The 13,921-nt window shown below is 43.5% G+C and overlaps 1 protein-coding gene across 1 annotated transcript in view; it reads left to right on the top strand.

Moving 5' to 3' along the window:
* The first annotated feature begins 6 nt into the window (after positions 1–6).
* The window catches only part of maml3 (mastermind-like transcriptional coactivator 3), a 109,708-nt gene continuing 95,793 nt past the window's right edge, over positions 7–13,921 (top strand). Inside the window, exon 1 of the mRNA XM_017432481.2 lies at positions 7–466. Within this exon, the coding sequence (XP_017287970.1) occupies positions 80–466 (387 nt within the window). The 5' untranslated portion in view covers positions 7–79. The remainder of the gene's footprint in view (positions 467–13,921) is intronic.

Here is a 13,921-nt window from a genome sequence, read left to right as displayed (position 1 = left end):
GAGGTGGAGGCGGACGCGGCGAGCTCCACCGACTGGGAGAAAAGTTCCTCCAAAATAGCAGCCACGAGTCGGCGCGGTGATGGGGGACTTCGCCTCCCCCGCCGTCGGACCCAACGGCAGTCTCTGCATCAACAGCGGCATGAACCCGGGCAGCGGGGCCGGGGTGCCCGGGGTGCCCGGGGTGCCCGGCGGAGCCGTGGGCATACCTAAGCATAGCACGGTGGTGGAGCGGCTGAGGCAGCGGATCGAGGGCTGCCGGAGACACCACAACATCTGCGAGACCCGGTACCAGCAAGCCCACTACGAGCAGCTGGAGATCGACCGGAGGGAGACCGTCCACCTGTACCAGCGGACCCTGGAAAGGGCCAAGAAGTCCGGCGGCGGCGGCAGCAAGCAGCCGCAGAGCAAGCAGCAGGAGCCGGACTGTGCGTCCTCCACGGAGCAGAAAAACAACACGCGCATCGTGGTAAGAAAGAGCCCCCCAGCCCCCCCTCTGTCTCTTACATTTTATTAACAAGCTGCACAACTATAATCATCATCAGGGTGAACTTGTTGACTCTCACCAGTGGCGGATCGAGAGGTTTTTTTTGTCTTCTTAGGGGGGGCAAAGGTGGGCCAGGAGTTTCCAGCAGGGGGGGCAAAGGAAAAGTTTTTACTTCTCAACTTTAAATGTTTGCATTCGGGTTATTTGTTGGCGACTACAGATTAAAACAGATTTCATGAAACAATACTTACCTGAGGGCCGTTTGTCAGTTTTCTCCAGACCGGGCGACGAAGCGGCTAGTTTCAGCCGAATGCCCCCCAAAATGTCACGGCCTGTGCCGCGGTCTTGTAATCCTGAGGCTGCAGGTCCGAGCCCAGATCCACCAGAATTGCCGAATCTTTCGTGCAAGTTTGCTTTCTGTGGCGACCCCTGAAGAAAGGAGTAGCTGAAACAACAACAGGCTCCGTGTTAAACAGTAGGCGAGTTCTGCTATTTATTTATTTATTTATGCCTCTGTTGAACATTTATGTTGCAAGCTGTTAAATGTCCTAATTTAAGGTCCTCGCTCGTCATCACTTCTAAAGAATCACGCCCATTCAGGCGGTAGTTTTTCCTCAAACAGTTGTTCTGACACTTGGATGGTTGGGAGCAGTGTTGCCAGATCTCGCGAGAGAAACAAGCAGCCGTCCATCCATCCATTTTCTTAACCCCTTTTTCCGTTCAGGGTCACTCCGTCCAGCAGTCATTGGGCGAGACGTGGGTGCACCGTGGACCATGGACAGGGTGTCCATCACAGCTCTACAAACGAGACAGACTCACATGCCCATGTGGGAGGAAAACCAGAGTACCTGGAGAAAACCCACGTGTACACGGGGAGAACATGCACACAGGCCTTTATTCTGATTTATTTAGCATTTAATGCAAATTGAGTTTATAGAACACTTTTATTTTACTTTTTAGCTTTGCCTGCACTGGTTTATTCCCTCTTCGGTCTTTAGGTCAGTTTAGTCTGGTGGTGTTACCCTTGTTTACAGAGAGGGGGAGGAGGAAATGCAATATTTCCCCCCCCCCAAATAAAACTAACGAGTAACTAGCTAATCAGAGGCAGAGTGGGACGGGTCAGGCATGTTACCCTGCTGTTGTTGAGAGATGCTGCAGCCTAACAAATTAGGCAATTTCTGTTTAGTGGACAGATTTGACAGGAGTTGAACTCTCTAAACGAGCCCCCTGCCCCCCAGCAAAACAACGCGTTTGTCAGTATTTTCAAGTGAACTTACAGACAAACAAGTTGGTTATAATAAGCAGGATCTCTTGAAACAGTCTCTCCTGGTGAAATTTAAAGGTTTGTTGGGGTGCAAATTCTAAACTGGTGAGTTAGGTTCAGGATTAAAGTTCTGCAGAGACGTCCTTGACTTTCAACACTGTTGAAAAATGTATAAAAATATATTAACTAGCCTACAGTGGCAGCCACCTCCTAGAATCCCTCTCCCCACATTTTACTTTTTAAAAGTGCATTAGTTACTGGAGCCTGGGTTCTGTTGTTTGGAAATGACAGCTGATACATTTTCAAACCCGACCTGCACGACAAAGGAAGTCCTGGCGGCTTTGGGAAGGCAGGGCTAACTGTCAAGTTCTGATTTTAAGCTCAGAAATGTGCTGCCAGTGTCTGGAGGTGGTGGGGCCGACAATTTGCATGAGAGGAACTTCTCCTTTTTCTTGTGCTTGATTGGGTGGAAGTTGTTCTGCAAGACAGGTTAGCAGCAGCAGCAGCGTTGCAACACAACACTCTGCTTCCTTGCTCTGAAAGCTGCAGCAGTTTATGCCCCTGTAACCTTTGTAACATACTCTTAAAATCAACAGTCGGTGCCCACAGGGTTGCAAGCACTTAATCACAGCTGCCTTTTTGCAGAAGGTAACCGGCCTTCAGGGGTAAAAATCCCTGCTGCAGTTGCTCATAAGCAGGAAAACTCATTTTCTTTCTTTCTTTTGACTCCAGAGCTGTAAAGTCATGACCACATGGCATCTTGCATTTTATCTTTTGCTAATGCAAACACTGTAATTCCAGTCAGAATGCTACAATGATTTCCTGTTGATAGGGGGCAGTGGTAACATATGGAGGACTGCTGAATCTGTTTTGGCTCTCCGATCAGGATCTTGGTTTACTACAGATCTCATCTTGAAGGATCAGATTTTATTTTGGGTGTTTGGTCGTAGCGGCTTTGCATCAAAGAGATCGAGACAGACAGCAGTAAACTGTGTAATGTTCCCTGTTCACACCACATCCCCTGTGGGCCAGCTCCGGTTTCCCTTTAGAAAACACCAAAGGATACACGTTGGGGAATGTCAACATTGTTATCCCTTTTGTTGCTGCAATGAGCCCAGTTCCCTTTTCCCCCCTTTTGAAATGCAAAATCAGAGCGTCTTTAATTTTCTGAGGCTGCCTTGGTGGTTATTTAAGAGCCGTGCAGGACGGACTGGTTCCAGCTTCAGAGAGCGGTGGTGATTTTTCTTTTCTTTTTTTTTTTTTTGTAATAGTGCAAGGAGCTCCCAGCGGCCCTTGTGGACATTATACCGATCCGCCCATTAGATGGCCGGCAACAAATGCTCCAAGAATGGAGGGATTACGGCTTAAAGACACAGTGGCATCCATCGGCTCTGCTCCTTTTTAGTCACTGATGGTGACAGCTTGTATGCAAACACAGCATTCTTGCTGAGCCGCACGGAGCTGCCTGTTAGTGCCCTCTTTTCATGCTACATTGTAGGTGTGTAGGCAGGGATTGTCAGAAGAAGGTCTGCAAATCCCTCTCCTGGTTTTCCTCGGAAGAACAGAGCCGCAGCTAGATGGCTGTATGTAGTCGCTTCAGAGGCAGGCGTTCTAGGAAGTGGTGTCGCCGCGCAGACGTGCGTACAAAAATTCCCAGGAGGGTGAAATCTGGCGGGTCTGCGCTACGCGCTGCTCTTTGAAGTGTGCGGCGTGGAAAAGGTGTGCTTGAATGCAGCTAATAAGAGCAGCGGCAGGTTCGATGGCTGGAGATGTAAAGTTCCCAGCGTGAGGCTAAAATTTCTCTTCGGCTGTGAAATACACGTGCTTTATGACTTCTTGGCTTCCTGTGTCCGTAATTGTCATAAACTTCAACAAGGTGCGAGGAGGAAACATAAAATGTGTGAAAATTAGTGTTTTTTTGATAAAGTTGTACAGTGGAGCAGCTTCTAACACAAATATATTGTTTAATAGCATGACGCTGATTCAGCATTCACTCCATTGTTTTTCCTTAATATTATTTTTCCGTACGTGTTTTGCGATCTACTTTGTTCTGTTTTAGCTGTTTATATATCCAAACATTCAGCTCATTCAGGAGATATGTGCTGCGGCTTCTGTTTTTTGTAACTTTTATGCTTTTTTAACTTTTATTTACAGATATTTTCCCTATAGAAATTCCTTCAAAAACATTGTTGCTCTTTTTTTTGTCTGCTTTTAGTTTTTAGCTGCAATTCTTCTACTGTTACTGTTACTTTTAGCTTCCAGCTAGCCTTTTTCTACTTTCAGCTAGTGTTCTGAGTCTTTTAGCTTTAATAATTCAGTTTCCGCTTCTTCGGCTAATTTCAGCAAGTCGTTCAGCTCTCCACGATCACTTCTTCTCCCCTCCAGTTTCCTTAAGCTCCTTGATTATTATTTTAAATTTATTTTAAATTTTTTTATGTGCATCCCAGTACAATGTGCTTTGGTGTAATGATGCCCAGACACACCCACGTCAGGGCAAGCCTGTAATTATGGAAAGTGTGTGTTTGTGTTTATAGGCTGAGTATTAGTGAGGCTAGAGAAGACGACACTGGGAACCGTTGCCATCTTTACCAGCGTGTCTTTAAGCAGAGCAGCAGGTAAACGGGACCAGGGAGGAGAAATTTCCAGCTGAATTTATTTGGTGCTGCAGCTTTAAGAGAAACAGCAGAGAAGTTGCTGCACGGTTTGTCCCAGCAGAGTTGCCGTAGTGTCCTGCAGTAAAGTTGTTTTCTTTCACTGAACCTTGAAGAATACATCTTTGATTAATAGTTGAAGCTGTCGTGACTCTTTGAAACGTTTGATTCGTGTTTAAAGTTTCAGTGACAAACACAATGCTAATCATATTAGCTTGTCTATGGCGTTTTCAATGTTAAGTTAGCATCTATGCTAATTGTAGATCAGCAGTCTCTGATGATTAGTGTTATTAGACATGAAACTATATCGACCAATTGAATCGTAAGGTGCGTAAAGTTTCACTTCTGATTGGACTGATGAGCTAACGGCTAGTCAGAGCTGGGCCAAGACCAAAGTGGATTGCTGCCATTTTAAAATTACTCCAACCTCAAACGTTTATGGTGGTTTTTGATATAAACACTACTTTATAAACCTATATTCTGCCTTCAGCTTCGTTCCAGCAGAAATCTGAGAATAGTCCAAACTGAGGCTGTTCAAAAAGCTATCTGTCGTCTTTGGATGTCAAACAAACTGACAGAGTTCTTATTTTAAGTTAAGTTGTTATCTAAAGCGAATCTCTGGTTTAAACATCAGCTTTGGTGTCTTTTCTCCTCATCATGGTTTATAAAGACGGGCTCATAAACTGTCCACGCAGACTGGTGACTGACCACTACTGCACTGTTTGGCATTAATAAATATATATATAAATATATACACGCACACAGGGAGTAGAGCTGTTTGAAATATAAACGTGTAATAACATTGACTCATTCAGACATTCCCATCCACAAATATTTCTGATGCATGAAAGTAAACATCACATGATACATCACCTCCATTTTATGGCAAAGATGATGATGTTTTTGTCTGTGTGTGTTTGTGTCTTTGTATTGTCAGCAAAATATCTCATGAACCAGTGGATAGTTTTAGTGAAACTTTCAGAAAGTAATCACTGGCTCGACATCTACAACTGAATAACTGTGGAGTCGACACAGTTCAAGATGGCCTCCATGGGTGATCGATTTATAAAAACACAACAACGGCTATAAGTCAGCAAATTTTACAGATGTGCATACAGGGGTTAGACAATGAAACTGAAACACCTGTCATTTTAGTGTGGGAGGTTTCATGGCTAAATTGGACCAGCCTGGTGGCCAATCTTCATTAATTGCAGATTGCACCAGTAAGAGCAGAGCGTGACGGTTCAGTTAGCAGGGTAAGAGCTCAGTTTGGCTCCAAATATTGCAATGCACACAACATTATGGGTGACATAACAGAGTTCAAAAGAGGACAACTTGTTGGTGCATCTGTGACCAAGACAGCAAGTCTTTGTGACGTATCCAGGGTAATGTCAGCGTACCACCCAGAAGGACGAACCACATCCAACAGGATAACTGTGGACGCAAGAGGAAGCTGTCTAGATCCCATAAGTCTCGGCCGAGATGTTTTCGGCTGCGCAAAGATGGCTTCAAATCAAACTGAAGCTGGGCATTTACCTACTGTTGACCAAAGAAGAAGAAGGATATATGCGGAAGATGGCTCCTGTCGGGTTTGACCCATAGGAGGTGAAAAAACAGATATTGAGCTAGAATTTGGTGTGGTAGTAGCTGAGAGTCATCCCCAACATATGTTCTTGGCACTAACAGATCATGTGAGATATTGAGAGATTCTGCTGTGATGTCTTCTGTAAGGTTGGACCAGAATGACTATAACTTTGTCTCTTCTCGTCATCAAAGTGTCTTCGTTTAAAACTGAGGCGTAGAAGGCAGTCGGCCATATGCATTCCTTTAAGGAATGCTGGGCCTTTTAATTTAACAGTGTTTTTTGTTGAAATCATGTCCGTTGCCAGGATCCAACCCGTGACCTTTCAGCTACCGGCACGTGCCTCCGACCCGACGGCCCACCGGGTCGCTCCAGAGCAGAATCCCGACCTGTTCTTTTTTTTTTTTCTGACAAAACATCCAGTCAGATCCGATTATCTAATCTCCGACAAGTTTACAGCTGCGAGGCCGACGTGCACAGCGAGGGGCTCGTTAGTTCCACTGTAACACGCTAGCTCAGGACGCTCTGTCTTCTGCTCTGTTCGCTCCTTGGCATCCACCTCACAGAGGAATGTCTCTGACACGCACACACACACACACACACACACTTGCTGCTGTCCTGCTCTTGGCCGCGGTCGGACTGTGGGTGGCTGAGTGTTCATAAAATGAAGGCCTTCCCCTCTTCCCTCCCCTCCTCTGTTCGACACTTCTCTGGTTTCACCGTTAGCACGGCGCTAACGTGGTGCGGACGGTAGCCATGGCATTGTTAAAGTCATCTGGGACTGCTGCTAATTTTAAACCACCTTGCTGGGGTGAAGCGGACGCTCATCAGCATGCGCGCACGCAGAGTGTGACGTCGATAAACTTTGCATGACATCAGGAGCACGCTGTTTTGTCTCGTTTCACGCTAGTTTTTAGCTTTTTATTGACCGTGTCTTTTAAACTCTGCCCTTCTCTGCTCTCGACATTCAGATTTCTCTTTCTGTTTCCTTTCACCCTCATTCTCACACACACACAAGCAGTGGATGTTTTTGATTTGGGGCGGCTGCGACCACATTCCCTTCCTCCTACGCTTTTTCACGTTCAACAGGAACAGGAACACACACACTTGTGGTGTAAGACCCCTCATTCAAGCAAGTCGAAAAGCTGCAGTAAGACTTACGGCTGTAAGTCATTGTTAGTGACTCTTTTCCTGCACGTGTTTACAGAAATAACTTAAAGTTGCAACATATGTTCAGTCACATATTTCCTCCTGTGTGTTTCAGTGCTGAGTCAGCGTTCGGACGGTTGTTTTCCTGTTTTTTTTACTTCCGCACATTTTTGCAATCAAACTACTTCCATGTATTTCGTACTACTTTCGCTGTTTGCGTATCGGAACGTCCGTCTTGACTATTGTAACTTTTATTCGAACCCAAAGTTCACGACCATAGGCGAGGGGAGGAACGTAGGAACGTAGGGTAGTGACCGAAAGAACAAGAACACGGATACAGGAGGTCCAAATTAGTTTTCTCTGCAGGGTAGCTGAGCTCTCCGTTAGGGATAAGGTGAGAAGTTCGGTTATCAGAGAGGGACTCTGAGTAGAGCCGCTGCTCCTCCATGTCAAGAGGAGCCAGTTGAGGTGGTTCGGATAAAGATGGCCCCTGGACGCCACCCTAGGGAGGTGTTTTGGACATGTCCAACTGGGAAGCTGGGAAGCCATCCAACCTTCTGAAGCTGCTGCCCTCGTGACCCGATTCTAACGATGGATGGATAGATGGATGGATGGGTGGATGGGTGGGTCTTTGGATGGATGGATGGATGGATGGATAGATGGATGGATGAATGGATGGGTGGGTGGATGGGTGGATGAATGGATGGATGGATGGGTGGGTGGATGGATGGGTGGGTGGATGGATGGATGGATGTAAGTTCTCTTGTAAAATCTGCTTCAGCTACCAGCTCTATTTTTTTCTTCTTAACTTACTTTTTAGCTTTTAGCTACCGTTCTGCTAGTTTTAACTTGTAGCTACTGCTAATAATTTAGCTGTTAGCAACCGGTCTGCTAATTTTAGCATTTAGCTGCTTTTTGCTTCTGTTCTGCGGGTTTTAACTTACCAGTCCAGCTCCTAACAGCTTATTCGACTCATTTCGGCTGACTCATTCCTCTCTCTGCTTTTCATTTCTTCAGTTTTTATTGTCTTTACATCATTCAGAATGAGTCCAAGTTAAAAAAAAAAAAAGCTTTTTCTTGCAAGTTTTTCCTCCAACAGTCTCAGCCCAGTGAGATACAGGCTTTATTCCCTCACACACACACACACACATTAAGATTATTACCTCGGTGACGCTCACTTCCTTGTTCTCTGGCAAAATAAATGGTTTAGTTGTTTACAAATCTGTTGACTTTGGTTAAACAACATATTTCAGTCGTGTGCATTCATCACATTTATCTGCATTAATTACTAATCTACAGTTTTAAACTCTTTCTTGCTAAGTTGAGGCGCCTTCAGAGCTGTTTTTAATGTTCCTTTTTTACAGAGATGCGTTATTTTGGCGGCATTTTAGATCAAAAGTAAATTTATTGCAATTATTCGGAACATCAAATCAAAAAACAGATCATGACAAGCCTGTAAATTGGTTATTATCACATTCGAAGCACAGAAAATACTTTAAACATCATTATAAATTGTAACCCAAACTGGAAAATGGAAATTTTACTGTACAGTTGAACTTTGAGCTCTTCTGGATAAACAGTTTTGTAAAAATATTTGCCATTTCAGTTTTTTTCTTGTTACTCATTATCCAGTATTTGCATCAACGCCGTATTTGCCTGATTTGTCTCCTTATCAGTGCAGCTCAGCAGGAGTTACAGCCCAGTTAACCATAAAGCCGCCGGGAGATCAGTGGGACCAGAAAGGTGTTTTTAAAGCGAGGGGAGGGAATTTAACGATGATGAAACGAGAAATAATTTGTTCTTCTTGAAGATAAAAACATAAAATGTGTTAGCTTTATCATAAAATCCTGCTAACTTTTGTTGTTTTATTTTTATTTGCTTTAAAAAGGAGCTTTTAGCTGATAACTTTGTCTGATTTTGTTATTGTTATGTTGAGTTTTTGTATCTCCGTCGTCCTCTAACAGCAGAAAGACGACCATTGGATGTCAGGATTCAGTTTTGTTTCTGGTTTCTTTTTGGGTTGAGTTTAGTGTCTCTCTTGTTGTCTTCATGTTTTGTCCTCTCTGTGCCTCTGTCATCATTTATCAATCCCTCCAGGATGTCGCAGGCATTTTTTGTGATTGTTGCGGCTAAAATGCCTGATTTTGCGGAGCATTTTCCTAAAAGTTGCAATTTTTTTTTTTACTAAAATCAATAAAAAACCATAACTTTTAATATATAAACCAAAAATACTTCCTAGTTTTGTAAGATAATTCCCAACAAACATTGACATTCTCAAAAGGTGCTTTATTTGAGAACTTTGATAGCTTCTCAACTGACATTCATGAGCATTTCTGGATTGTCCCTGGTCTGCAGCTCTCCTCACATGTTTTGCAGACACAAAGTGTTTGTCGATGCGTTTATGTTCCATGATTACACTGCAGGACGTGCAAAACAGCTGCAGCTGGGGAGGAAACTGGTTTGCTGAAATCTTTGTGGGCAAATGTGAAGCATTAGCGCACATTTTGGCTTCGGTCGCTGTTCCTGCACGCTCCCGGCATTCTGATGTTAACAGGAAGTGACGTCACGTGTCTTCTTCCTGAGTTATTTGGGGTTATTTTGTATTCCACGCTACACAAACCCACAAAGAAGAGACTAGACCGCAGAAACGGTGGCGAATCACTTTAGAAATAATAAATATTGGGTTAAAGTTGCGGGAAAGTTGTGGTGTTTCGGGAAAAAATGCAAAAAGTTTGGGGGGTTTGCTCGATTTTGCGTTAATAGTTGCTATCACAACATCGAGAAATCCTGGAGGGTCTGATTTCACTTCTCCTCAGTCTCTCTTGTCTGCCTGCCACGCCCATCTTCACCTGCCTCAAGCTGTGTAATCGTCTCACCTGTGCCCACGTCCACTAGTTTCCTCCTGTTCTTAAAACCTGGTCATGTCCTTCTCGTGTCGCTTGTCTCGTTAGTGTTCTTGTCTTGCCACTTGTTCGATTTTCTGGATTTAGTTATGTTTAGTTTTTGGTGCCATGTCATTCATTTGTTTTGTGTTCGTTTAAAATAAATTAGTTTTTTCCCCTTGACCACGATGAGTCTGCTCTGGGTTCACGTCTCTCGCAGTGGACGGCTCGTGTCTTTCAGCGCAGTTGTCTTCTGTCCATCAAACTTCCGTCAGCTCCCTCCTCTTCACGCAGGACGGCGGTTTGTGTCGTTCCCGAATGGCGGTGGAGATTTTGCATTATTGATACTCGGATGGTAGGAAGCCACCGCTGTTGTTGTGTCCGCCCCCTTGTGTACTCACAGAAACTGCAACCTGGTAAAAAATGAATGAGCTGGTTATCCGACCCACCACGAGTGTGTGGCCCATTCCTCGCATACGTCAGAATATATTTTAAGTTCACACATGCTCAAAGTCTTTGTTTTACCCTCTTAGCTCAGAACTGCGTGGTAAATATGAAAACAGAATCAACAAACTGCTTATTAACTTTATCTTTGGCCTTTTTTTTTCCTGTCAGCATTTAGAAATTCAGCTTCCTAATCGAATATCTGTCATTTCTCTAAAACATGTCCTTTAAATCTGCCCACATGCCGACAGAAACCCCTGATTTTTAACTCCTATCACGTTATAAACACAGCTTGTCTGAATGCACGAACGAGTAAAGTGAGAAAAATAAGTTTTATATAAAAAGGCGCTGGCCGCTGTTTTGTTTAAGGTTGGATTTCAGATAGTTTCAGACAAATAAAATCATTTCCAGTTTTCTGTTTGGTTTTTCTCAGCGTGGATTTGTCCGATCTTCTTGAAGTTGTTCGTTAGGGATGTAACGAGGAGACTTTTCTCAGATCTCATGAATCGTTTCAGACCTTAGAAAGAGTCAGCTTTACCTCCTGATTAAAGCTGTGTGACCTTTGAACTCAGGGGGGGTCTCACAAAGAGCCAAAATAGAAAACCTGGTCAAGGTCCACCTTTTTGTTTTTTTCAATAATTTCTGATAAAAATAACCTAAAAACAATTAACTTTTCAGGACAAAGTTTACTGGAAATGTTTTAAATCATTTCTTGTCTTCTTTTTCTTTCTTTACTCACTTTTTTACTAGTTTATAATGAAAACATGTCACCACAGGGCATCGAACAGCCTTAAACTGAATTTATATTTAAATAAATGGACAACAGAGACTCTTCATCTCAGCACGTAGCTACAGAGTCTCAGGCTGCAGGGGCAAGCTGCCTCGTGGTCCTAGTGCCTGACATGTTTGTGAACCGTTTTCAGTTCAGTGAGAACTCCTGGGATGTTTCGGGTTTTTTTTTAAGTTGTTCAGATTGATCAGGCGTCTTATATTTGCACGTTTTTACTCCTCTGTGACCGATCGATGAAATAATCCTCCATTGTCCTCGTTGTTGGACGTCTGCAGCCACGTTTTGGTCCACCCGTTTCTAGTAGTGGTTTAACACCTAAAGCACCAAAAACTGGCGCTACAGTTACCTAAGTTGCTGTTTAGCTCCAAAACAGTTAACTTATGGATGGTTGGAGCTGCTGTAGTGTGCAGTAAAATGTGATCTTATGGAGAACCGTTAAATCTGATATTTTAAATGTATTGAGCATAATTTAATTTATTCAAATTACAGGTGAAAATACACATAAAAACTCTTTAAAGTTCTCTCTCAGTAAACCTGTAACTTTTATCGGTCCTTCCCTCAGTCTGATGAGATTTGTTGGTTATTAAATAATACCACAAACTTGTTCAAACATCTGACTGTAAAGTTATTGTCAGCAGTGGTTTTTGGAGCATTTGCTGAATAAATTTACCAACAGAAAACTGTAAACCTGAGAGATAATCAGCAGCATTTTACAGTTTTAACCTCAAAGACCTTTTATAGTTCTGAGGGATCTAAAGGCTCACATTTTTAGACAATCATGAGATATTTAATTTAAGTTTTGTTCTCTTTCTTTTTACTTAAAATGTTCTTTATTTAACCCTTTTTTAGCCTCGGACAGTTTTGTTTTCAATTGGTTGCCAAAACCCCATCAGACACAATTTAAATCAGTAAATATGTGCATAATGTAAAATCTAAAGTCTTCAAATGAATGATTTTGGGTAAAATGAACAGAATCTTTCCTTTTTTACTTAGTTTTATATGACAGGAAGTACCTCAGAACTACAGTAAATGTGTAAATGTGTCCAGCGTAGAGACGTATTTCTGAGCTGAAACTTTTGATAATTGGGACAAACGTCCTGAAATTCTGGCCCCCGTTGCTCTTTTTTTGACCCCTGTTTGTAATGTTCGTACAGTACGGCTGAGTTAATGAGAAAATATGACCTTATCTGTGAGGAACTCTTTTCAGTTTCCTGTTCATTGCATGAACTTCCTGCTTATCGGTTTGTCAGTTTTAAATTGTGGTCAACATTACGTTGCCCTGAATGATTTAACTTGTTTCTTTTCTCCGTCACATGCTGACCTCTGATTTTTGGGATTTTCTTTGAATCTTTTTGCTGCGTTCTTCCTCTGTTTTGTTCCTACCTCTCTTTGACCTTTTTGTTTGCCCTCCCTTCTTCGTTTTCCATCATTCAGACGCTTGGCCCCCCCCCCATGTCTCTGGTGATCCCCTGGTTCAGTCTCAGTTAGCAGGCTTAGCGCTCTAAAGCTCTCCCAGCACAGGTTGGTGGCTGGGAGAAATCCTGTGCTAAGAGGGAATTATCTACGACACGGCCTCCTGGAACGTGCACGGGCTCGTGCATACGCGGGCTTTAATTGTTCGCCCTCAGATCCGTGCCCGACACCTGACGGTTCTTCAGGTTAATGTTTATTTATCTGCTTCCGTGCCGTGCTGCAGCCCCTTCCCTCCTCTGCTAAATGACATTTATTGTTCTTTCCAGGGCTGGCCAGATCCCCCTGAACCTTCCTATTGAGCCAGGGACATGAATATTTTATGAATATGTAGGGGGGTTGGAGGTGGGGTCCTCAGCTGCATCGATAGCCATTAGTGCAGCAGCTGTGGTAATTGTGCTACAGTGGCTGCAGTGCAGGAGGAAAAAAAGCCACATTAGCTGATAACACTGCAGAGGGCAATAAGGAGGAGAAGATGGAGGAGGACACAGTGGGACAACAGGACGGTGTGGGACAGTTAGCCACATGGTTGCTATGCTAATGTCCGATAACTGACTCCAGACTGGAAACATGCACGGGTGCAGCGGTGGGACACAGATACGAACACAAAGTTGAGAATATTGTGAGATTTTTGGAACTTTTGAAGAGTCTGAATGAGTGGGAGATGGACCGACGGTGAGCTGAAAGACAAATAAAGAATAAAGGGTAAGGACACTGTCAAACAGCAGGTATTTACAGGTGAACAGGTGTGCACGTTAGTTAACTCTTAAAGTCAAATCAGTTACAGACTTGTAGTTTACATTTTTATGGCTTCAACTTCAAGAACTTATACAAACAAAGCTGCTTTTAGCACCAATTATTATTAGATAATTATTGTATTTTATTAAAGTAGGCATATATATCAGACCCTCCAGGATTTGGCGATGTAGCGATCGCAACTATTAACGCAAAATCAAGCAAACCCTGCAAAATCGCAACTTTTTGCAACTTTGCCCAAAACACCGCAACTTTCCCGCAACTTTAACCCAATATTTATTGTTTCTAAAGTGATTCGCCACCGTTTCTGCGGTCCAGTCTCTTCTTTGTGGGTTTGTGTAGCGTGGAATACAAAATAACCCCAAATAACTCAGGAAGAAGACACGTGACGTCACTTCCTGTTAACATCAGAATGCCGGGAGCGTGCAGGAGCAGCGACCGAAGCCAAA

The sequence above is a fragment of the Kryptolebias marmoratus genome, linkage group LG3, assembly GCF_001649575.2.
Source record: "Kryptolebias marmoratus isolate JLee-2015 linkage group LG3, ASM164957v2, whole genome shotgun sequence".
Lineage (NCBI taxonomy): Eukaryota > Metazoa > Chordata > Actinopteri > Cyprinodontiformes > Rivulidae > Kryptolebias > Kryptolebias marmoratus.
The sequence above is the reverse complement of the archived record's forward strand: the minus strand, read 5'-3'. Positions and strand labels throughout refer to the sequence as shown.